The 27028-nt window shown below is 37.7% G+C and overlaps 1 protein-coding gene across 4 annotated transcripts in view; it reads right to left on the reverse strand.

Moving 5' to 3' along the window:
• LOC126365779 (segmentation protein cap'n'collar) overlaps window positions 1-27028 on the reverse strand; it is a 765194-nt gene that overhangs the window by 61784 nt on the left and 676382 nt on the right. For all 4 annotated transcript variants that reach the window (XM_050008342.1, XM_050008341.1, XM_050008344.1 and 1 more), the window contains 3 exons: window positions 26487-26775; window positions 20012-20142; window positions 11955-12051 (listed from right to left, as the gene is read on the reverse strand). In XM_050008342.1, coding sequence (XP_049864299.1) covers window positions 11955-12051; window positions 20012-20142; window positions 26487-26775 — 517 coding nt within the window. The remainder of the gene's footprint in view (window positions 1-11954; window positions 12052-20011; window positions 20143-26486; window positions 26776-27028) is intronic.

Consider the following 27028-nt stretch of genomic DNA (forward strand, 5'->3'; position numbering starts at 1 on the left):
GTATATATCATCAGTTGTTCTCATGTAAGCAAGAGAGGCACTGCACATGTAACCTGAACATAGTACTTGCAAGAGCTAATCAGAAAGCTAAAAAAGTGAAATTTCCACAGCACAACCTTCACACCTTCACATTCAAGCATAATTGCTTGACATACACGTTATATCCATTGCTGAACAAACACACACACACACACACACACACACACACACACACACACACACACACACACACACTCTCTCTCTCTCTCTCTCTCTCTCTCTCTCTCTCTCTGCATAAATCAATACTTTCAAAGCAACAACTGTGATTAGATGTCTTCAATGGCCTGAACAGATAATGACAGACCTTGGCAATAAAGTAGACTGGGCAATTCTTCCATCTAATTTATGGTATCCCAGCAATGATTTGAGCACATGTGTCTGGCTTCTAGGGTATACATATAACTAAATTAATGTCTCTCACCACATTTTTCTGTCTGTATGTGAAAGTCAATCTCAGGAAATACTGCAGGGAATTTGGTACAGTTTTCACCAATATGTAGAGTGATTCATGATGTAGGTTTGTGTTTGTAACTTATTACCGTTACGCCAAGCAAGGCATCCGCCACATGTACATAGTGATACCCATGCAAAGCTGGGATATGTCTTTAGTTTTCATGTCACCTCTGAGGGCTTTTGCTCAAAGACTTTTGTGAAGGATTAGTTTAACTTTCTTCAGGTTGTTGATGTGTTGCATGGAATTGATTTCTGCCCTTTTACAAAAAAGGAAAGAGGCAAAAAAATGTGTACACAGCAGATTTCACAATGTGTGACATCATTCCACTGACAATTTATTTATTTCATGTTCAAAGAAATCAACCTAAGTCTCATTCCCTTCCAAATGTTAGAGAAGAACTCTTTTCTCCATTTTTAACCAGGGCAACAAGTCATCAGTTACTTATATTTTTATTTTTGTCACTCACAATTTGTGTTAGTGTCATGTACAAATGCTTGAGTAACCAAGTTTACCAGTAATAATACATACATCAACAAACATTTTGCATCACCCCAGTTCCCAGAACGCCTGAAGATAGACGTTGACTGTGGATATTGTATCACAGACACAGTCCCTTTGACTGCTCAGAGATGCCACTAAACCTGCCCAAAGATGTAAGCAACCATGCATGAGCAGCATCTATTAGATGGAGGGGGTCCGACAGCCAATTAGTTCCACTCATTCCACCAGGAAGGAGCTACACAGCTCATGTTATCTGTGGTTCAACAATGTCTAGGCAGTCAGTACTGCAGTTCAATCATGTCTACATTGTTTCTTTGTGCCATGAAGGGCTCTCAACAAGGAAATGTCCAGGCATCTCGGAGTCAACTGGAGCAATGTTGTTCGGACATGGATAAGATACAGAGACACAGGAACTATCAATGACATGCCTCACTCAGGCTGCCCAAGGGTTTCTACTGCAGTGAATGACTGCTACCTACAGATTATGGCTCGGAGGAACCCTGACAGCAATGCCACCATGTTGAATACTGCTTTTTGTGCAGCTGCAGGACATCGTGTTATGACTCAAACTGTGTGCAATAGGCTGCATGATGCGCAACTTCACTCCCAACATCCATGGCAAGGTCCATTTTTGCAACCAAGACACCATGCAGCACAATACAGATGGGCCCAACAACATGCTGAATCGACCACTCAGTATTGGAATCATGAGTGTTGCATATGCCTCCAACCAGACAATCGTCGGAATGTGTTTGGAGGCAACCCGGTCAGGCTGAAAGCCTTAGACACACTGTCCAGCAAGTGCAGGAAGGTGGATGTTCCCTGCTGTTTTGGGGTGGCATTATGTGAGGCCAACATATGCTGGTGGTGGTCATGGAAGTCGCTGTGAGAGCTGAACGATACATGAATGCCATTCTTCAACCGTAGTTGTATTTAAACCATAGTTTTATTTCTAGAAAGCAAATGATAATACTTAACTTCGGAGAATTACAAATAGTAGTCACAAACAAGGGGTGTCTTGCAGTATAATTTATTGTCCTTGATATGTGAACTGTTCAGGCAAGTTGACACATGGTACTGATAACTAACGTCCATGGTCCGGTGCCGATCTGCATACCCGAGACTAGCAGGAGCATCGCTTACATTCCCTTCTGACAGGTGTCGCTCATGGCACAGCGCAGTCCAACTCTGTGCACCATTGGCCACCGTTTCCTCATTTCCTTTTCTGCCCTTGGGTTCGGCATATTTGTTCCACCGCCTGGGTTACATCGTAACAGTTTTGCATGGCTCTATCACAGCACAGGCCTACAATGATATTTTATGCATCTTCTTGCTTCCCACTATTGAAGAGCAATATGGAGATGGTGACTCCATCTTTCAACATGATTGAGCACCTGTTCATAATGCACAATGTGTGGCGGAGTGGTTACATGACAATAACATCCCTGTAAAGGATTGGCCTGTGCAGAGTCCTGCCCTGAATACTATAGAACATTTTTGGGATGTTTTGGAATGCTGACTTCATGCCAGGCCTCACCGACCGACATCAATATCTCTCCGCAGAGAGCAAGAATGGGCTGCCATTCCCCAAGAAACCTTCCAGCACTTGATTGAAAATATGCCTGAGAGAGTGGAAACTGTCATCAAGGCTAAGGGTGGGCCAACACCATACTGAATTCCAGAATTACTGATGGAGGGTGCCACGAACTTTTAAGTCATTCTCAGCTAGGTGTCCGGATACTTTTGATCACATAGTGTATGTAGAAGCCATTTACAATGTTGGTATCAAAATGACTTTTGTTAAACTATTACACTATTTTGCCAATTCATACCCTCCCAAATGTAAACTTTCAACACATGCTGCCCTCCATTACAACCACTTACCTGATTGGGACTATGCTGCCAGAATATCAAATTCTTTCTACTGTTCAGCATTACAAGCCACCTGAGAAAGCAGTTAAAAATTTCCTAATGGATGGAAAAACAAGGAAAAAAATACAGTGTTTACTTTCCTTCCCTGCTCTACACACTCCATCACCTGCTCATTTTGTTTTTACACGTGCTGTTTGATTCTCTTCACTTTCCCTTTTTTCATGTTCTTTATTCTCATAATGATGATTTTACCATTTGCTTTAATTATGGGTCTTCAAATGAAAACTACTACCTCAAGCCTGATTAAGTTAGAAACTGGCAAAGAAGTAATGATACCTACAAATATTTCCATACTTATATCCTTAAAATAAAATAAATAATAACGTTACATATAAACATGACCGCCCCTCTGACATTTATTAAGCATGACTGCTATCTTTCGCAGCTGATTTAAGCACCACTATAAAGTTTATCTGTGGCACACCAACAGCTTGGACAGTAAATGATATCTTACCTAAAGACCCTGTTTGTTCCACTGAAAATAAGCTAGCATTTAACATCACAAAACACAATCAATTAAATTCTATAACACAGGACTTGTAAAAAATGCAAGGTAAAAGAGGGAAGTAAATATCTAAAGCATATCTAAATTTTGTCTACATCACTGCTCATATCTTAAACTAAGCACATATATCAAGGAGATCTTTACACAATTAGACAGGCATTGCTTAGTACTTTATGAGGCATATCACTAGGCCAGCAACTCATGCTCAATAACTGGCACTGTACCTTCAACAAAAATGTGTTGATAATCAGGATTCATAACTGATAAGAGTTCAATTGTGTTGATGTTTTACAGTAGTTGTTGTCATCTTTCAGTCTGAAGACTGGTTTGATGCAGCTCTCCATGCTGCTCTATTCTGTGTAAGCTGTTTTAGCTCCAATTAACTACTGTAACCTATGTTTTTCTTATTCTGACAACTTTATTCATGTCTTGGTCTCCCCCTATGATTTTAAACCCCCTCCCCCCTCCACACACACACACACACACACACACACACACACACACACACACACACACACACACACACACACACACACACTCCTTCCAGACTATGCTGTTGATCCCTTCATATCTCAGAATGTGTCTCATCAACCAAACCATTTCCTTAGTCAACTCATGTCACAAATTTCTTGCCTCCCCAATTCCATTCAGTACCACTTTATTAGTCACATGATCTACTGATATAATCTTGAGCAGTCTACTGAAGCACCACATAAAAGCTTCTATTCTCTTCTTGTCTTAACTGTTTATCATTCACATTTCACTTTCATACTAGGGCACATTACAGGCAAATACCTTCAGAAAAAGACATTCTCACATTTAAATTGATGTTCTGTGTTAACAAATGTTCTCCAGAAATGTTTTCCTTACCATTGCTAATCACAATTTATATCCTCTGTATTTCAGTCATCATCAGTTGTTTTGCTGCCCAAATAGCAAAATTCATCTACTTCTTTTATTGTCTCACTTCCTAATGTAATTCCCTCAGCCTCACCTGAATTAATTCAACTATATTACTTAGCCTTGTTTTGCTTTTGATGATGTTCATCTTATATCCTCCTTTTAAGATACTGTCCATTCTGTTTAACTGGTGTTCTAATTACAATGTCATCAACAAACCTCAAAGTTTTTATTTCTTCTTCCTGAACTTTAATTCCTACTCTAAATTTTTCATTGGTTTCCTTTACTGCTTGCTCATTTTTACAAGATTGTAGCATATCTCACTCTCTTCTCAACCAATGATCTCCTTTCATGCCCTTTGACTTGTATTACTTTCATTAACCTAGTTTCTAAGAGAAGTTATAGGGCCAGTACTGCTTTGCCCTTTCCTACATTCCTCCAGAATCCAAACTGGTCTTCCCTGAAGTCAGCTTCTACCAGTTTTTCCATTCTTCTATGCAGAATTCGTGTTAGTATTTTGCAACCACAACTTATTAAACTCATAGTTCAGTAATATACACACCTGTTTTCCTTGTAAGTGGAATTACTACATTCTTCTCGAAGCCTGAGGGTATTTCACTCTCTTGTAGATCTTGCACACCTGATGGAATAGTTTTCTCCTGGCTGGCTCTATCAAGACTGTCAATAGTTCTGCCAAATGTCATCTACTGCAGCTCTTCTCTCTATATGCTACTTCTACCTTTCACCTTTCTCTTCTTTGCTTAGTACTGGTTTTCCATCTGAACTCTTGATATTCATGCAGCTCCTTTTCTTTTCTCCAGAGGCCTCTTTAATTTTCTTATGAGTGGTATCTGTCTCTCCCCTACTAAAATATACTTCTAAATCCTTACACTGGTACTCCAGCCATTCCTGCTTAGTCATTTTGCTCTTATTGTCAGCTTCATTTTCAAGTAATTTTTATGCCCTCCTTTCAAGTGCTATATTTGCTGCATTTTTATATTTTTCCTTTCCTCAATTATATTCAATATATCCTGTGATATCCAAGGATTTCTGCTAGGCTTTGTATTTTTACTTATTTGATCCTCTACTGCCTCCACTATTACAGCACTCAAAGCTGCTCATTTGTGTGCTACTGCAGTCCTTTAAGCTGATGTAGTCAATAACTGCCTAAAGCTCCTTTTGAACTTCTGAAACTCTCAACAATCTCTGGTTGTTTAACTTACTCATGTGCCATCTTTTTAATTTCCTGCCATTTTGCAATTTCTTTAGTGCTACTCAACAGACCAACAAATTGTAGTCACAGCTCACATCTGTCTCTGGAAATTTCTTACAATTTAAAATCTGGTTTCAAAATATATGTCTTACTATTAAATAATCAGTCTCCATCATTTCAGTACCTCCAGGTTTCTTCCATGATTCACGAACCAAGTATTAGCGACGATTAAACTATGTTCTGTACAAAACTCTATCAGGCAGCTCTTGCTTTCATTCTGTTTCCCCAGTCCATATTCACTTACTATTACTCCTTCTCTTCCTTTTCCTACTACTGAATTCCAGCCCCCCATCATAATTAAATTTTTGTCTCCCTTAACTATTTGGATACCTTCTTTTATCTTGTCATACATTTTTTCAATCTTTTCATCATCTGTGGAGCTAGTTGGCACATAAACCAGTACTACTGTAGTGGCTGTGAACTTAGTGTCTATCACTATGATAATACATTCATGATGCTCTTCATAGTACCTTACCCCCATTCTTATCTGCTTATTCACTATTAAACCTACTCCTGCATTACCCTATTTGATTTTGTATTTATATCCCTGTACTCACCTGACCTGAAGTTCTGTTCCTCTTGCCACTAAACTTCACTAATTCCCACTATATCTAACTTCAATCTATCCATTTCACTTTTTAAATTTTGTAACCTACCTGCCTGATTAAGGGATCTAACATTCCCCACTCCAATATGTAGAATGCCAGTTTTGTATCTACTAATGACAACATCCCCATTAGTAATCCCCACTGGACTTCTGAATGGGGGATTATTTTACCTCCAGAATATTTTACCCAAGAGGATGCCATCATCATTTAACCCTATAGTAGAGCTGTATGCCCTTGGGAAAGATTATGGCTGTAGTTCCCCCTCACTTTCAGCCATTTGCAGTACCAGCACAGTGAGACCATTTTGGTTGATGTTATAGGGTAGATCAGTCAATCATCCAGAATGTTACCAGTGCAGCTACTGAAAAGGCTGCTGCTCCTCTTCAGGAATCACACAATTGTCTGGCCTCTCAACAGATACCCCTCCGTTGTGGTTGCATCTATTGCTCAGCTATCTCTATTGCATGCAAGCCACCCCACCAATGGCAAGGTCCACAATTCGCTAGGGGATAGGGGAGGGGAGAGATGGGTGATCTACATTTATACATAATCAAAACAAGTGCTGAGATGATTTTTTCTGTGGTAAACTGATGTCATTCCACAAAATTCGGAATGAGTGAGATGAGCCCAGACTAGACAGTACAGCATTGGCCCATTGTAAAAGTGAAAGGTGGCTAATGAGATCTGCATATGTACTGGAGATTCCACAGACAGGGATTATCTTGCAGTGTGTTGCTGGAAGCAAGTGGATACTGGATCATCTCTCATATAGCCCTCTTGAGACATCAATATATCCAGTCCATGAGATTTATTATTTACATTTATCCACTACTTTACAGAAACAATTTTACAATAATGATACACTGCAGCAAAAATGGATACATGAAGAGTAGAGCATACAACTTACATATTTGGACAATTAAACACTGCTGATAAGGCAAATTTGTAATTTTTCTCTTCCATCACACAGTTATTTTATTCAGTAATCATTGTAATTCACAGACCTTCACTGATGCATCATGCAGCTATGACTTTAATAAAAATTCACATTCAGAGAGCCCTATACATATTCGCCAACCAACCAACCAAACTCATGTTCATGGTCAGTCATTTAATGTGATCAAATTTTAGAGTTTTTAAATGAACAATATTTCACTGATTTTTCTTGGTGGTTACGTCTTACTCAATCTTGACCAGCTACCATGAGTGTCACATACTTCAGTTCACTAACTGCACTGCATTTGAATATCTTTTCCCCACTTTCCAGTTTTGTTTTTCTTACTTCTGAAAGGTAGATGTAAATCACTGACATTTTTATGGTGCTATGAATCTGTTTCCAGTATCTTCATTATTGATGTATCTTACATCTGAGAGAGATTTACTTTCATTTTTAATATTTTTTAAAGGAATGAACCTATGTATTAACAACTCTTTCTTTTTGCATGCTGATTTACAAAATGCTGCAAGCATAATTCCTCTGATGGAAAGTTATTCAAAACATATTTTTTTTTTAATGTACAGACACTAGTGCTGTCTTCATAAGATCAGATGGGAATTAGTAGGACAATAATTAACTGGATCAGTATTTTGAACAAAAGCTTTTTCTTGAGTGAGATAACATTTGGTGTGTACACAATTTTAAGTGTGCGCCTTTTAAACTACAGCTGCATCTTTTTATAACATTAATGCAGTCAGGACATAGGTGTTGATATTTTAGATACAAATGATATACAATGTCATGTTTGAAAAACAACTGTTTTACTTTAATAGCAGTATAGTGGGTTTGTTTTTCACTTCCTATCAGCAGAGCTACTCAATTAAGCTGAACTTTGCCTGTTGAGCTTTATTCATTTCTTACATTCTATAGAAATTATAAATCATAAGCCAAATATGTAATTTAATTGCAGATCTGAAGTATTTCATGTATTTCATGTTATTGTAACAGCTAGTTTTATCCACCAAAAATATAAAGTGGATGATGCACACAGAATAATGACAAATTGCACATTAATAAAAGGACATCAGCTTTGCAGTCAATAGCTAGGACCTCTATTATCTATAAAATGTGCTGAAATGACATTGGCTAATTTCAAAATTGCTTAAGATCCAGCATGACCAACAGAATTTTTATTCTTATTCTTTCTTGTCTTCCCTAAAGATGTGAGTAATACAAATTTTTATATTTGGTGTTCCATTTTTAATTTTCCATGAGTGAATGAAGAGTTGCGCCTGTTTCCCTCAGAAACAAAATGGGGCAGTGCTGCTCTCATTGCCAGGGAATTATATCATTTGATCAACCAATACATGAGATGTTAAATTGTACCACCACTTGGAGCAGAAAAGAATAGGGATTAGGAACTAGTATCAGAGAGGAATGACATATAACTTCATTGAGTTTGAAAATCTTTTCATCACTTTCCAATTTTCTTTTGGAAAACATGAGCAGTGCCAGAATAGAATGAAACTGGTACAATGATTCACATGAGTGAGAAAGAATTAAGACCCATAAAAAGAGAATTGATGACTAGCAAGAAGATATGCTGAAAGACAACAGTAGAGAAAGAACTCCATCACATCCACAAACTGTGGCACGGGCAGAGAAATGAATTGGGAACTGTTCCAAACACACCAGTTACAGTCATGGAATAAATATATGGCAAAATAAAGAAAAATGAAGAATTGATATGAAAATGATCATACAATATTATTTGTTCAGCTGGCTCCAGCAAACCTTTGTATTTGATGCCACTTTGGTGACTTAAACACCTTTGTGACAAAGATGAGATGAAATGAAATTATATCATTAGGTCAACACAAATAACCAGCCCCAAATATAGAAAATCTGACCCAGCCAGGGATCGAACCCCGGAGACCCCAATCTAGAGGAAGTGGCACCAACCACTAGACGATGAGCTACAGACAAGTTAAGAACAAATTCAATGGAAAAGTGCATTAAGTCCACAAGGAAACCTATATTCACGGTAAAAAAAAAAAAAAAAAATGTTTGGGGGGAAACAAAATTCACTGAACAAGCTGAAGAAGACATGGAAGTTAGGAACATTCCAAGGACAAACATAACAGCTGCTCATCCGTTTCATTATTTCTTGTGTCACATGGGGCTTGTAGATAGGGCTTAAAAATTATTCCCTCATCACATCAAAAGATATTAAACCTCCAGTTGGTATACTGCATAGCAAAACCATAACAAAAATTATGAATACCTTTTTTTCCCTTTAGAACAGTGTATGATTCAAAACATAAGTAGTGTTTAACATCCATATGTGCAAAAACATAACAACTGCTATGTTTTTCCTTTCAGGACAGGGTGTGATTCATAATGTAAATAGTGTTTAATATCCAGATGTGTTCTTATTACAGCATAAATCATGCAATACCACATTGCAAGATGGATATGAGAAATAAATTTTAAAAAATAGTCTTTTTCAAGTTGCTAATTTTGGCCTTCAGGTCCAAAGCACACAAAATACATTCCATCCAACTGCTAAGATTTTCATCAAATCATACTGTTAATTAGTTGAGGGACAGAAAGTAATGGAATTAAGTTGTTGACAGGAAAGTGAATCATTTGTTGGGTAATTTTTTTCAACCAAACATTATGGATAGATTTAATTACAAAACAAATTCACCTGGGGAATGAGAAGAGCAACATGAATTATGGCCTTAATAAGTAATCCATTCCACAAATTACTAAAGTGGTGAACGGGTGACACAATAATACTGTGTAGAACTAAGTTTGCTACTAAATTCGACAGTATAAACTTCTTTTAAGCATTATGTGGTTATGTTTTTATAATATAAAGTAACTACATACAACCTGCAAAACAATGCTTTCTGTGTTTCATTCTTATGTAATTAAAGAGTTGGCAGCAACTGCCAGGTCAAATGATTTATTTATTTATTTTATATTATGGTTTCATCCATTTACTCATTAAGAAAGTTCAAACATTCAAAAGAACTGGTTCATATCTTATAAAGAGAAGCTATTGCTTATTTTATGTATGAGGTCTGTTCAAAAACTTCCAGAACATTCATAATTTTGAGCCTATGGTGTGTTGGAGCAAAATGAATTATTCTTTCGAATGGGCCAGTTAAGGACTTCAATATTCTACTTTCAAGCCTGGAGAGGGACTTGATGTTTGCCCAGTTATCCAGCATTCTCTAGCTATGTTTCTCCTTTCTCTCCTTTGTCCAAAGGGCACTTATCTTTCTATGGGGTGATCTGTCCTGAGACTTCTTTTCTTTTAGTATCCTTCTGAGAAGTGCTCAGTTTCTAATGTAACTTTCAGTTATGTTCAGTTCCTGGATGTCTTTCTTGACTTCTATCAGCCATGGTGTCATGGTCTTCCTGCTCTTCCAGTAGTTGAGAAGTCAGTTGGTCAGTCTTGTTTGATCCATCCTTGTGATATGTCCGTAGAAAGCGAGACGCCTCTTCCTGGCTACATCTGTGATTTTCTCAGTATGATTGTATAGCTCCTGCTTTGACTGTCTTCTGTATTCACCATCTGTTTTGATCAGCTTTCATTGTTGTATGTCTGTTAGTTACTGTTCAGTGCTGTATTCAGTAGGATGTTGTGTCGCATAGTTTGCAAAATATTTAGATGGGAGAGTTAGAGGAGCAATGCGTCTGCATTAAATTTTCTGTGAAATTCAAGAAAACCTTTAGAGTTTAAAAAGGGTTGGACAGAAGTAAAAGGTGGCCCTCGTTCAGGATGCTCTATGAGATGTACTGACAACACTCACGTCGGGAACATAAACAAAATTGTGCATGCCAATCAAAGACTGACTGTCTGAGAGATTGCAGAAGAATGTAACATTTCAGGTGGACTATGTCATGAAAACCTGGTGCAGCATCTTGGAATGCATCATGCTTCTTCCAAGTTCATACCATGGATCATGCGTCAAGACCAGAAAGACCTTTGCCTCACAGTCTGTGAAGAGCTTCTGGATCGCTCAAACAAGAACAAGATGTTCCTTAAGTGAACCGTAACTGGTTATGAGATGTGGGTCTGTGGTTATGATGTTGAAACCAAGGTTCAAATTTCACAATGTGTCGGGAAAAATTCTCCAAGACCAAAATAGTTTGTCAGGTCAGGCCAAATGTTGAAGCCATGCTCATAGCTTTCTTTGACTTTGAAGGATTACTTTATCACGAATTCGTGCCACAAGGATAAACTGTTAACTGATGGTAGTATTGGGACATGCTGGGATGCTTGCAAGAAAATGTGAGATGGAAATGACCTGAAATGTAGTGAGACAATTCATGGCAATAAGGCACCCACACCTTCATCCCTGATGGCGCATGACTATTGCACAAAAAATGAAATCACTGTGCTGCCTCATCCTCTGTCCTCTCCAGACCTGGCCCCTCTGGACTTTATTTATTTCCCAAGTTGAAAACCCCATTGAAGGGACAAAGATCTGCAATGTCAAACGAGATTAATAAAAATTTGCAGATGGTGCTTCACATGATCCAACAAAAGGTGTATGAAGATTGCTTCCAGAAGTGGAAACAACATTGGGAGTGGTGCATCAGTTATGGAGGAGAGTATTTCGAAGGAGACCATACTCAATAAGGAAAGGGTAAGCATAGAAAAATGTTGTGGACAAAGTTGAGGAATTTTTTGAACAGACCTCATATTTATTGATCACTGGTGAAAGTAACTAAATTATGGCATGAAATTCAAAAGTTTTATTTAACTGTTAGAATAAAATGGTACTTACTGTCATTCATTGCCATGTCCATCAACTGCAAATCTTCATCATTTAGTATGGATGACAAAAATCCCTCTGTTGTCTGACTTATTTCAGTGGTGGTATTCTGAAATGGATAACAGATATTATTGAAGCACTAACCACTGTCTCAAAAATTACTGATTGCCTTTATATTATTACAAAATTATTTGAGTATTTCTTGGTCTGCAGAACTCGCTGACAATTTTCTGCTCATTAACAGCCACAGGAATCAATTTTACAAATAAAAACAAGTTTGCAGGTACTGAAGTAATTATTATTACTGACACTGAACTATCAAGTATGAATAGGGAACATGTTATATGCACTTTTCCATATACACAGGAAATAGCACATAGTGCTCATGATGGTTTGAAAAAGGGGAATGAAGCAGCGAATGTTGTACTCAGGTTTCTGGTAGAACCACAATCATATAACATCTTGTTAGGATAGTCATCTTTATTTACATTTTCAGAAGAGAGTTGATGGTTCTCAGTTACAACACAATGAGGATATCTCAAGTATATCGTTCCTATTCTACACTATGTAGAAGAGTGTCTCATAGGTTGGTTGGTCGATTGAGGGGTAGGGAACCAGACAGCAAGGTTGTTGGTCCCATCGGTTTAAGGAACAATGGCGAAGGAAGTTGGCCGTGCCGTCTCAGAGGACCATCCCAGCATTCTGGACAAGTCCTGTGTACTAACCACTGCATCACCTCACTCGGTTTTTGTCCCATAGCAGTAAACAGTATACAGTTTGAAAATAATCACAAAAAGTCACTAAAACTGTCTATTAACATATATATTGCTGTAATGCCAGAAGCTACAAACAGCCTGCTAATATATGGGTTGTATCAGGAATAATGTAAATATTTTGATGAACTATAAAAATGTAATGGAACAGGGAACTGTGAACATTATTTCATTTATGATAAATACATGAAATATTCAAGTGCCAATTCTATATGACACACTGTTGAAACAATTCACATAAATTGTCCACGAGTTTCAAATTACTGCATGCAGTATCATTACAACACTTTGTTGGAATGCTTCCCTCAGTAGATCCAAGTGCGTAGGCTTTAAATAACGGAAAGGGTATACTTTAAGTCAGCCAATATCATCACACAAGGAGAAAAATATTTTTTTTTAACAAAATTGTGAGCAAATGAAACTACCCATTCTTCCAGTTCCATCCAATCTGAAATGAAGAAAGTAATGCACAAGGGTCACTCCAAAAGAAATGCACTCTATTTTTGTAAAAATACAGTTTTCATTTTGCTTGTGTGAAAGTTTTACAGTGTGTAGATACATCCTTCTCGCTTGTTTTCAAATTTAGTTCAACCTGTTCCCGTGAGTGGCGCTGTCACAGCTTGTCTTTAAGACGGCTGCTACATTTGACGTTCGTCAGAAGCAAAGCGCTATCATAGAATTCCTGTGCTGTGAAAATGAGACAGTGGGAAACATTCACAAGAGGTTGAAAAAGGTGTATGGAGATGCTACTGTCGATCGCAGTACAGTTAGTTGGTGGGCAAGCAGGTTACGTGATGAAAGCAGGCACAGCAATATTGAGGATTGTCCTCGCAGCAGCAGGCCTCGTACTGCACACATTCCAGACAATGTGCAGAGAGTTAACGAATTGGTGACTGCTGACAGATGCATCACAGTCAATGAATTGTCACGCTATGTTGGGATAGGGGAAGGAAGTGTTTGCAGAATACTGAAAGTGTTGGCGTTAGAAAAGGTTTGTGCCAGGTAGGTTCCCAGGATGTTGACAGTGGCTCACAAAGAAACAAAACTCAGATGAACAACACTGAAACACCCGACATACAGTCCTGACCTGGCTCCATGTGACTATCATCTCTTTGAGAAACTGAAAGACTCTCTTCGTGGAACAAGGTTTGAAGATGATGACTCCCTTGTGCACGCTGCCAAACAGTGGCTCCATCAGGTTGGTCCAGAATTTTACCGTGTGAGTATACAGGTGCTGGTTCCAAGATGGCCTAAGTCAGTTGAGAGAGATGGAAATTATGTGGAGAAATGAAAATGTTGTTCCTAAAGGATGTATTTACACACTGCAATACTTTCATACATGTAGAATAAAAGATAGATTTAAAAAAAAATGTGTGCATTTGTTTTGGAGTGACCCTTGTAGCATGTCGCAATAATGACTAAATCAAAAAACAACTTTTAATGGCGTTTTTTGTTCATAATGTCACTACTTTTTTATGGATTGGTATTAATAACTTTTGGAAGTCACCAAAGCATCAGAATATTCTTTCCTATGAACCACTTAGTAACATATATTGCCTGAAGTATTAAAAATTAATATTCCATGTCATTCTCACTTACAATCCAAGCAGTTAAAGGTGCTTATTTATTTGCAAGAAGTGTCCTGAGGTTTTGGGTATAACTTTTGAACTAGATATTTTTGTAACTCAAGTAACCCTTTACATCTCTACTCCCCAATAATTTGTCTTGCACATAAGTTAACAAAGCCATATTTTTGTGGCTTGGAATTTGTCAACTTTGGCTTCATATGCAAAGCACATTTATTAAAATCCCTCACTTGCAATCATCAAAATACAGTATATTAGTCAATAGCCAAATTTAACAAAAATTCTGTTCCTAGGAAATTTTTATTACATGGGTACTAGGTTGCAGGCTAAGGCATGTTACTGTGCCTAACGCTGGAGACACCATCAGAGGGTATTAAGACTCAGTAGCTTAAAAATTAAAAAAGCTCAGCAAGCAGGTCTGTTTATGCTTATGTTCACAACAGTCAGGTCATGACATCATCAGACCATTTCCTAAGATTTTAGAGTAGCGATGGAGTGTGTTATGGACCTTGTAGTGTGGAAGAGTTGGCACTGTTTCTTCAGTTCTTCCTTTCGGTCAAAGTTGTTTTAGTGCTTTTGAATTTCTATGTGCTCTCTGTACATCACAGCATAGTAATTATTGTAGAACTATATTATCGGTACATCAAATTCAGTGGTTTCCTTCTACAAGTGCATGACCTGCTACTGCCAATTTATCAGTGTGCCTTTGTGTCCTTTAACCTTTGCAAGGTGTCTGGGACATCTTTTAGATCCCAAGGCTCGTTTAGCTACAAAGGAACAGTTTTGATGTGGATGCACACTTCTTGACCTCCAGGTACGCTTTTTAGGATTTTTTATAAAACTGGGTACAATACAATTATAGCGCGATTCATAGTATGATAATTCAAAATTTTTGCAATTGGGTCAGAATATACCCCAAATAAATAATATGTGATTTTCAATGTTATATTTCAGTTTTATCATGAAAAGAAAAACTTGGCAACAATGCATCTTCTGAGCTGATGTTTATATGTCCATTGCTGTCAACAATTTGTAAAAGATACATACATATCAATGGGTATGAGAAATTCACAGTGAGAAATGGCGTTTCCTTTTTTTTTCCTTTTTCTTTTTTTAAAGTAAGACATGATGTTATATTTTATTTGTCATGGATGATGATATACTTTTTGCAAGGGGCTACAGTCTTGAACAGGCTTCAGCAGATTTACAGAAGAGTGACAGCGGTAATGAATCAATATTTGGAAATGAGAATGCAAGTGATGCTATTGTAGATATGATAGAGGAAGATATACAGGTAGAGATGCAGTGGACATGTGTTAATGCAAAAAGATGATGATGATGATCATCATGATGATAATAACATTCATGAAACTAGTGCACGAGCTCTTGTATCTAGAAGTGGGTGGATAATGTATGATGTAGTACCACCTGACGTGTACAAGCAGGTTTCAAGAAATGTAATATGTGAAACTGCAGGTATTCCACTTAACCTTAGATCAAAATTAAAGACAAGGGCAGTCTCAGACTTTTTATTACCAATCAGATGCAGAGTGTAATAGTGCTGCATACCAATGATCATGCAGATGACAGTAAAATTCTACACTCCTATCTTGAGACGTGGACTGCACTTTACTCTACAGAACTGCATGTATTCTTTGGTCTGCTAATAATAGATGGCTTACCTAAGGCACATGGGAAACCGTTAAATGAATTTTGCACAGATGAGTAAGGATTATCTATTTTTCAAGCCATGAAGAGCTTTTCAAGATTAATTAATTACAGTATTGTTACATAGTAAGCACTATATTAATATTTTGCTTTACAGTTTTTTTTTTTTTTTTTGGGGGGGGGGGGGGGGGGGAAACTGAACAATATGTGTTTTCATATTTCGAACAAAGCTAGTACACAATTACAACTTATATACAAATTAGTTATAGCAAGAAACTATAGAGTTATAATGTCAACATTGTGCAAGAGTCTCTCAAATAAATAATAATTATTTTTTAAAAATATTTTACATTTCATTGCACTAAAGGTAATAGAATCACTTTTGGGGTTAAAAAAAGCTCTCAGACATATAATACATTTTTCCAGAGCTGGCACCATGTGAGGTATAAACCAGGTATTATTCCTCCTTTTAGTAGTTCTTATGTACCATTGACTGCACGTTGAAGAGATTTTGTATACAACAAGACTTTTCGGTTTTAGCATTGTGTCAATAATGCATCATCTTAACATTCTGCTGAAGTGATCTTTGACTGTTTTTATCAATGGGATGGAAGCTTTCCTCTAAACTGGTTGTTTTTTGTTAGAAGCTCTAAATCTTTTAGAATATATGCTCTATTTTTCTTTGGTCTTTGTGGTGATAATGTCCAGTAGATGAGACTTTATGTTACTTCAACTTATTAATACAGTTTTTTTACCACTAGATGAATTTTTGGCATCACCTCTCAGAAGCATTTGACTACTTCATACAATGCAAAAACTGCACCACCTATAAGGAGCAACAAGTTATAATTTTCATTTATTTCACTCACTCGTCATTTGTACCCAAATCTAAACAACAATGTGATTTAACACATGTATAGTTCGTAAATGACTTCTTACAGTCAATTTCAGCCAAGGTAAATATTTTAACAAGTGTGTCACTTGATTACTTCAGTATAAAGTCATGGCAGCTGGTTAATTGATGAAAATAAGATGCTCTGAATCACCCACGATATTTGAAACTTGAACAATAAAAATACCAATTGCTGCAATAAGAACATTGGTTTTTTTGAGAGTTTGCCAAATTTTAGAGATGATTTCAAAGAGGACATGATGGCAGAACACCCCAATGGAATATGAATAAAGCATGTAGTTTTTTTTCCTCGTTGAGGAAAATGTTTAGCCTACTTCTGAAAAAACATAAACACATGGTGACTAGCATTTGTCTCATGAGGTAAGGTATCTGTTCAGCAAAAGTCTGTGTATTAAAATAATACCAGATCATTAGTATAAAATTAGTCTCTTAATTACTGCTATAGAAATCTTCCTGTAAAGTAATATCTGAACTAAACAGTGTATAATGTATCTATAACATGTGATACATTCTACATCTGAGAGATATACTCACAACTTGAATGCACAGGACACTGAACCAATAAATTAAAGAAAAGTACAGTCACAAGATAAAGTAGTTTCTGGGTTATATAATAAGAAAAGGTAACTGAAATTAAAGTATGTATCAGAAAACACCCTCAATAAGGACATCTACATACTCCACAAGCCAAAACACAGTACATGGCAGAGGGTACCTTGTCCAGTTGCTAGTCATTCTCTGTCCAGTTCCACTTGCATATTGAATATGGGAAAAACAGCTGTCTAAATACCTCCATATAAGCACTAATTCCTCTTATCTGATCTTCACAGTCCTGGCACAAAATGTGCATTGGTGGCAGTGGAATCATTCTGCAGTCTGTTGCAAATTCTGGTTCTCTGAGCTTTCTCAATACAATATTTTATGGATAGGACATCATCTTACCTTCGAGGATTCCTATTTGAGTTCACTGATCATTTTGATACCACTTTTGATATCTTCCTTTAATCTGACATGGTGGGGACACTCAAGCAGTATTCAACAATGGGTCACACAAGTGTTCTACATGCTGTCTCCTTTATAAATTAGCTACAGTTTCCTATAATTATGTCAATAAACTGACCTTATTTCCATTTATAATTCTTTTCATCAATTTTATGCCTAGATATGTAATTGCTATAACAGTGGCAAGCAGCACACGATTAATACTGTGTTTTATAGCAAGCTTCCATTTAACACAAAATAGAAATTCTGTCTAAGTCATCCCGTATCTTCCTACAGTAACTTGGAAATGGCTTTTAGCAACGTATAGCTTGAAATCCAGCCACAGCACGTGACTGAAGCATGTGCTGATGTTACGGGCCGTAAACATGCTTTATTTGGAGTGGACTTTATTTGAAGTGGACTGAACACCACTTATATTACAACCAGTAGTGAGATTATATATGGAAAAGGGTTTGGTCACAGGCACAAGTTGTTGGCTAGCAACTCATGGAAATATAACCACTAGATGTTGCTGGACACTCATTATTTTGAAATTACTCGTTTGTTCCTTCAGAGATAACAAAAATTATGGAAAGTTGATGATTTCTGAAAGGGACAAATGAAGAGGGGGACGTTTATTCAAAGTTAATAGTTCAGAGAAATTTTCCAACACTAGGGAATTGACCTGTTGTATTAAAGCCATTAACTAAGATTCATTATATTATTATTTTTTGATCCTCCAACATATTTTTCCTGGTTTTTCTCTTGCCATTTTCTAAACTGTCACCTGCCTTTTCTAGATGTTTTCTTATTACTTTTAATTGATTTTATTGTCCTTATGGCATCTGGTTTCTTCTTTCTTCATCAACACTATCTATTTACGTTCTTTCTCTTTAGGTTTGTCACTCCACCTATTTTTCTAACCATCAGTTTGCCTCTACCTGATAATGTATTTTATTCAAATTCATTCCAGCATCAGGATTCACTCCATTCCATAACATTTCTCACACTCAGTTCTTCAGTTTATAACTTGTACTCTTGTCACATTCATGCCTTCTGGCAGTCTCTGTCCTGGACATATTACCCAAACTTTAATATTGTTTACACAGTGAAACAAATAGCTTGTATATAATCACAGTCATTCATTGCACCAATTCTGTCTGTTTGGCATGTGACAACTATTTCTACAGTTTTTAAATATGGAACACATTCATACATGTTTTCTTTGTTGCTTGAAGAACTGAACAGCTTTCTGCCTTTAGTTCAATCAGTATGCAGCAAACAATCTTATGGTATGGACAAAGTGCAGCCACCACTCATATGTGCAAGTGCTCTCTACCTACTCTAAATGAATCTCACTTATATTAGTCCTGTCTTTCAACACAGAATAGAATTCACTCAACTCTGACTAAGATACTTATTGTCTCTTCAATTGTAATTCCACATGGGCTGCAGATTCTATCGGTTTCATTTGCCAGTTACAAACATCATTATTATATCAATAAAAATAAGTAGAAACAATGTTATTGTTTTATCCTGGTGGAATTTTCACTGCTCTACATTCTTACTTGATAATTCCATTTTTAAATGATCTGTATCTTAGATTTCATAAACTAATGCAAGAGGGGATAAATGATCAAACTCTGCAAAAACTGGAACTAAAACCAATTAAACTAACAGCAGTAACGAAGAAAGTTTCTAAATCTTCACTTCCACTTCAATATGTTTCTCTCTTCACATATATTCTGAGTGGCCAATCAGTAGTTTTCCCAGCTCTGTCACTCCACTCCCCTTTTTCTGAGCTACTACTGAAGAAACATTTTAATTCCATTATTAAACATGTCCATTGTTCATGGTTCAGTCAGTATTTGCAATTTCCAGGTTTCTGAATCTTATCTATATTTGTCTACTAGGTAGCCTTTTGATTTTCTTAAGTCAAAATTTAAACTCTGGTATACAAAATCACATTTTGCACACAATCTTCTCCAAGTTTCTTTGAAGTGGACTGTTTACATTATGTTAACTCACAAAAATGTAGATCTGACATTTTTATTGAATTACTCACAAATAATAACACGGTCAAGGCTGAGAGCATAGCTAGCATTGTCATATACAAAGATTTTTAGAATTATCCTCTAAGACTCTTACCTGATAGTACATCATGTCATGTGATGACTCCATTTTGTATGATGCAGTAGAGCCTGTATCTCCCATTGGCTCACTGCTGTTTGTCAGGTTCATTGAAGCAGCCACGGCAGTTCCAAGGTTTGAATTGCTTCCTGTGCATAAAAGAAAACCATTAACGAACATCACATACACTCAGTGACTTGAAGTGTCATAGACATTGCTGTTTGACGTCACAGAAAGAAGGAAGGGTGTCAATCAACTATTTATAGTTCTTATGGCTGCATGAGTATGTGAATCAAGTATTTAACCCTCGAATGGGTGTGACTACATATAAAGTGCACCAACCACAAACAACACTGTCTTGTACCATTCCATTGTTGTTTTACAATTATGAGCCCATATCTAATCCTTCATTACTGCTTCATCTAACACAGTGATAAGTTGTACTGTTGTACATCCAAGTGAGCAGCAGGAACATAAAATAAATAATGAGTCAGGTGAGAAAAAATTTATGATCCTTGCAAGAAAAGAGACCCAGATTACAAGCTGGAAGCAAAATTATGTAATGAAGAAGCTGCCTATGAGATAATTAGTAACTGAATAAGCATTTGACAGAGATCTGATGGAATTATGCTGATTAATACTCTGAGGGAGTCATTACTGTGGAGTAACACTTGTATGTGGCAACAGAACGATACAATGAAAGTTTATCTTATTACTGTTTAGTTAAACAGTGATTTAGCTTGTATAATCTAAGTTTATTTCCCCATTGTTTAATTTAATGAAGATTAAACTGTGATTTTACTTGTACTGGTTTACCCTGGTAACATAAAGACAATTATTCCTTACATGTGTACAAAGTACACCACACACCCACTTGTGTTGCAAGAATCGGCTCACCTGCTCCAGAGAAGTGAAATCCCAATTTAAAGAACATGAATAAATTTCATTACGGCAGACAACAACCACAAAAGCCCTTCTTCATAACAGAAACATGTAATTATTAGATTTTGTTATATAAAAACTGGGTAGTTTCATCATATAGTGAAGGTTTTCAAGGATGGTGTTTACTTTGTTGGTGTCTTAGGCATCATTATATGCCTAAACTTATTTCCTGTCCAGGGAACACTTTCAGAGTCTACCCACATAGGCAATTAAATTCTCTCAGATTTACTGTTTTGAGAATTCAGACCTATACTTCGACTGTGTTGTGGTGTCACTTCCAAAGCACACTTAGTCCAAATTAACAGGTGTGCACAAGGCTGCAATTACACTACTTTACAACTAACACAAAGAGTGTAGCAATATTATCAGGCAACAGAAGCTACCTTTTGTAGCGGAACACTTCTTTGCCAAATTATCAGCTCCAGAGAAAAATATACTGCTTTGCACATATTAAATTATCCATTCATTTATTTATGATATGGTATAAATGTATCATAAAACTCTGGAGCAAGTAAGAAAAATTCCTGCACAGTTAATGATTGTCAGTTGACCGTTTTTCATTATGTTTGCAGCCACTAACACTCAGCGTTTTATGTCTTGTTTCTGGGTAAGTCCAGAATGAAATTTTCACTGAATGAAATTTTCACTTTACAGTAGAGTGTACACTACAGTAAAAATTCTTGATAGTAAAATAAGTAAAACTATGAACCTGGTTGTTTTCTTTCACAGGAGATCTTCATTTGAATCCAAATTTGACACACAAGTTTAACAGCATTTTTATCAAAAACCATCAATCAGTTGGTGTGTATAAAGATAAAACCTTATTGCACACTGTGCTTCATTATTTCTTGTTTCTTTTTAACTACACAGAATTTTTTTTATACCGGTTGCTTAGCACTGTGTGCCAATCCAGGACTTTTTCATGAACAGGTATTTTGAGACAGCAACTGCCAATGATAAGTGACAGTAATATGCACTTTTTTCACTGCAATGTTCTAATCTTAATCACATGTGACATCACATGAGATGTGTGCATGCTGCTTGTGAACACAGGACGAGCTGGCTGCAGTTCACGGAAGAGCTGAATCTGCTTTTGTCTATGGTCAGTCATCTTCAGGCTGCTGCCTCATGGTGTAGCAATGGCAGATCATCTGGCACAGCACAAGGGGCCTTTCAGGTGATGTTTGATTTGCCCATGGGCTCTGCTGCAGAGGCATCTCCTAGTATACATGACACAGAGGACCCACACACTCACACAGCTGCATGATTGGTGGGTGGTAACATTTTTGCACCCATTGAAATGGAAGGCTCATGTGGAGACTGGCCATAAGTCCTTATCTACTTGCCCTGCAAGTGGACAGGTGGCTGTTTGTTCAGCAGGGTCCAAGAAGGCACACAAGGATTGGGGTTTGACAGTTATCAGGAGCTCCAAAGTAAGGAATGTTGTGGATCCCCTAAGGAAATGGCATTCAGGCTAAAAAGGAAGCTAATGTGCATCCATTATGTCTGCTGGTGGGCTTCATCCAAAATGTTGAGAAGGCTTTGCCTGTCATTATCTAGCGTGCAGAGTGCAGTAGTGTACAGGTTATGATTCATGTTGGAACCAACAATGTCTTTCACTTGGATTCTGAGGCAACCTTAGTTCAGTTCACATAGACAGCTGGCAGAAGTGTTGAAGGTGCTGGTCTCACATGCAAGGTTCAAGCACAGCTCAGAATTTGCAGCATGCTTTCCAGAGTTGATTAGGGTCGTTTGGTTTGGAGCCAACTGTACGGTCTCAAGATTTTGCTTTAGAACTTACCACTAAAGACAGACCTGATCTTATCAATGGTGTCAGTAGCGTGACAGGGCTTCATCACAGTGACTATGGTTACTAAAGCTAATAAATCAATCAAGAAGGTTAGGACATTATTTTTGCTAGAAAGAGCAGATAAGTAGTTGTTAGCATGCCATTCAGGCAATGAATTGACATCATTCAGTTCCAGTTTGATGGGCATAGAGGAATTAGGGGCATAATGCTCTGCAGATGTATGTGCCGAGTAAGTGGATTAAGGAAGGGCAGAACCCACTGTGGTTTAACAATAAAATTCAGAACATTCTGAGGAAGCAAAGATTGCTGTACTCTTGGTTCAAACGTGAGTACACAAATGATTTCAGGCAAACGTTGGTAGAAAGTCATGCAACTAAAAAACTGACACAAAAAGCATGCAGCAAGTATCACTATCATACCTTAGCAAAAGATCTTGTCAAGACCCCAAGAAAATTCTGGTCCTATATAAAATTACTACACGGGTCAAAGGCTTCTATCTAGTCACTGGATCAGTCTCACGTGGAAGTCGAAGATTGCAAAAGTAAAGACGAAGTTTTAAACTTCTCATTTAAGAAATCATTCATGCAGGACAAGCCTACTAATGTACTGTTGTTTGAACATAGCACCAATTCCCAAATAGTGGATAAAGTAATAAGCACCCCTGCCATAGAGAAACAACTGGAATAGTTGAAAGCAAACAAGTCATTTTGACTGGATGGAGTTCCAATTGGTTTTACAAAGAGCACTCTATGACAATTGCTCCTTATTTAGCTTGCATTTATTGTGAATCTATCACCCAGTGCAAAGTCCCAAGCAACTGGAAAAAAGCACAAATGACTCCTACATACAAGAAAGGTAAAAAAATGGACATGCAAAAATACAGACCAATATCTTTAACATTGGTTTACAATTCTTCGACTTATTCTCAGTTTAAATATAATAAATTTCCTGAAGACAGAAAAGCTTGACCACAAATAAGCAGGGCTGTATAAAGCATCGCTCATGCGAAACTAGCTTGCCCTTTTCTCGTGTGGTATACTGTGATCCATGGACAAAGGGCAACAGGTAGATTCTATATCCCTAGATTTGCGGAAAGTATTTGACATGGTGCCCCACTGCAGATTGTTATTGAAGGTAAGAGTACACAGAATAGGTTCAATATATGCAAGTGGCTTGAAGGCTTCTTAAATAACACAACCCACTATATTGTTCATGATGACAATCATTCATCACAGACAAGGATACTGTCAGAGTGCCCCAGGGAAGTGTGATAGGACTGCTATTATTTTCTATATACATCAGTGATCTAGCAGACAGGATGCACAACAATCTGTGGTTGTTTGCTGATAACACTGTGGTGTACGGGACGGTGTCATTATTGAGTGACTGTAGGAGGATACAAGGCGACAGACAAAATTTCTAGTTGACAGCTAGCTCTAAATGTGAAAAAATCTAAGCTAATGCAGGTGAGTAGGAAAAACAAATCTGTAGTGCTCAAATACAGCATGGTTTGTCTGCTGCTTTTTTGTTTTTGTTTTAGGGTGCAAAAACAAACTGGGGTCATACGCGCAAATGTCAAAACTGTTTTGAACATTAGTTTGACCCATTCTTGAGTACTGCTCGAGTGTTTGGGAGACACAACAGGTCAGGTTGAAGGAAAACATCAAAACAATTCGGAGTTTGGCTACTAGATTTATTACCAAAAGGTTAGAACAATATGCAAGTATTGTGGAGATTCCTTGGGAATTGAAATGGGAATCCCTGGAGGGAAGGCACCATTCTTTCCAAGAAACATTACTGAGAAAATTTAGAGAACCAGCATTTGAAGCTGGCTGCAGAACAATTCTATTGCTACCAAAATACTTTTTGCCTATGGATTACAAAGGCAAGATAAGAGAAATTAGGGCTCATATTAAGGCATATAAAGTCATTTTGTCTCACTCTACTTGCAAGTAGAACAGGAAAGGAAACAAGCAGTGGTAGTACAGGGTTCCCTCCACCACATACTGTATGGTGGCTTCTGGAGTATGTATTTAGTTGTAGATGTAGGTACATGGCATCTTCCAAAGATATAAAGGTAGTTAAAAACATCATATTAACAATAACATCCAATGAAATATTATTAATACCTATTTAAAATATGTATTTGGCACATAACATTTAGTGGTCAATGATAGATCCCTATGGACATACTAAATAAGGGCAATAGAAATAAATACTGGCTTAAAAGAACTTTGTAAAATGCCTTCAATAGGAAAATATGACATTACTTCTGAAAATTCTAAATGTTTCACAGACAAAAGTTTCCAAAGATTTTATCAGTATCAGATTCTGAAGAATAATATGGGTGTGGTATCAATAAATTAATAAGCATGCTCTATAAAAGTAACTGTATTGTTACAATGTATTTATCAGTACTAAACAGAAAAAGAGAACATAATTAAAACCGTGTGCCGGACTGAGACTGTAACTCAGGACCTTTGCCCTTCATGGGAAGAGCTCTACCAATTGAGCTACCCAAACATGACTCACGACCTGTTCTCTCAGATTTACTTCTACCAGTACCTTGTCTTCTAACTTCCAAACTTCACAGAAGTTCTCCTGCGAACCTTGCAGGACTAAAGTCTGGGAAGAAAGGACATTGTGGAGACATGGCTTGTCCATAGCCAGGGGGATGTTTCCAGAATGAAATTTTGACTCTGCAGCAGATCGTGCACCGATATGAAACTTCCTGGCAGAGTAAAACTGTGTACTGGGCTGGACTTCTCATTCCAGAAACATCTCCCAGATTGTGGCTAAGCAATGTCTCCGCAATGTCCTATCTCTCCAGAAGTGCTAGTCCTGCATGGTTCACAGGAAAACTTCTGTGGTATTTGGAAGGTAGTAGACATGGTATTGGCAGAAGTAAAGCTATGAGGACGGGTCGGAAGTCTTGTTTGGATACCTCTGTTGGTAGCGCACTTGCCCACAAAAGGCAAGGGTCCTGACTTTGAGTCTCAGTCCGGCACACAGTTTTACTATGCCAGAAAGTTCCATATCAGCACACACTCTGCTGAACAGTAAAAATTTCATTCTTTAAACATCACCCAGGCAGTAGCTGAACCATGCCTCTGCAATGTCCTTTCTTCCAGGGGCACTAATCCTGCAAGGCTCACAGGAGAACTTTTGTGGAGTTTGGGAGGTAGGAGATGAGGTACTGGTGAAAGTAAAGCTATGAGGACAGGTTGTGAGTTGTAATTGGGTAGCTCTGTCAGTAGAGCACTTGCCTGCGAAGGGCAATGGTCCTGTGTTCGTATCTTGGTCTGGCACACAGTTTTAATTTGCCAGGAAGTTTCACGTCAGCACAAACTCTGCTGCAGAGTGAAAATTTCATTCTGGAAACATCCTCTGGGCTGTGGTTAAGCCATGTCTCCACAAAATCCTTTCTTCCAGGAGCGCTAGTCCTGCAAGGTTCACAGGAGAATTTCTGTGGAGTTTGGAAGGTAGGAGGTGCGGTACTGGTGGAAGTAATGCTATGAGGATGAGTCTTGAGTCATGCTTGGGTAGCTCTGTCAGTAAAGTACGAGTATTGGTCCAGCAAACAGTTTTAATCTGCCAGGGAGTTTCATATCAGCACACACTCCACTGCAGAGTGTAAAATTTCATTCTAGAGAACATAGTGCTAAGAACTTAGTAATCCATGAGCAAGACATTCATACAAGAAAAATGAATTTGTATGAGTAAATTGTTGTGAGTGCTCACCAACAGAATGACCATGGTATGGACTTGTGGCGTTCATGTCCCCAACAGGTGGAGCAAGCGTGGCATTGTGCAGCAGGACTCCCCTCGCAGTATCTCCATAACCACCAACAGCACCTCCAGCTGTACTGCTGCCATAGCCAATATGTGGATGGTGTGCATGTGGGTGATGAGGATGATGATGCGGGTAGTTTGTGTGACCAGGAACACCTTCTCCAGGTAGGCTCAGCAGGTTTGCCAAGTCTTGCCAGCGCTGTTCAACACTAGCTGTGCGCACTACCGGCACACGACCCTGGAACAAATTGCAAATTTCCATTTATTATAATCTAGTATTATCTGCTGCTCAGGACCACATGGGTCAACATGTGCAAATATTAAATCTAATATAAATTAATATGCTCATTTTCATTTCCAATTTCACATTAACTCAACTTTTTATCTACAAATAGTGCACTGTTTTATTATCACAAATGTTAAAAAGAAAAGACTTGAGGCCCCCAGCCTGGTGCAAATCTTTTGATCATTGGCTGAGAGGATCCCATCCC

Source organism: Schistocerca gregaria, chromosome 4 (assembly GCF_023897955.1).
Source record: "Schistocerca gregaria isolate iqSchGreg1 chromosome 4, iqSchGreg1.2, whole genome shotgun sequence".
Lineage (NCBI taxonomy): Eukaryota > Metazoa > Arthropoda > Insecta > Orthoptera > Acrididae > Schistocerca > Schistocerca gregaria.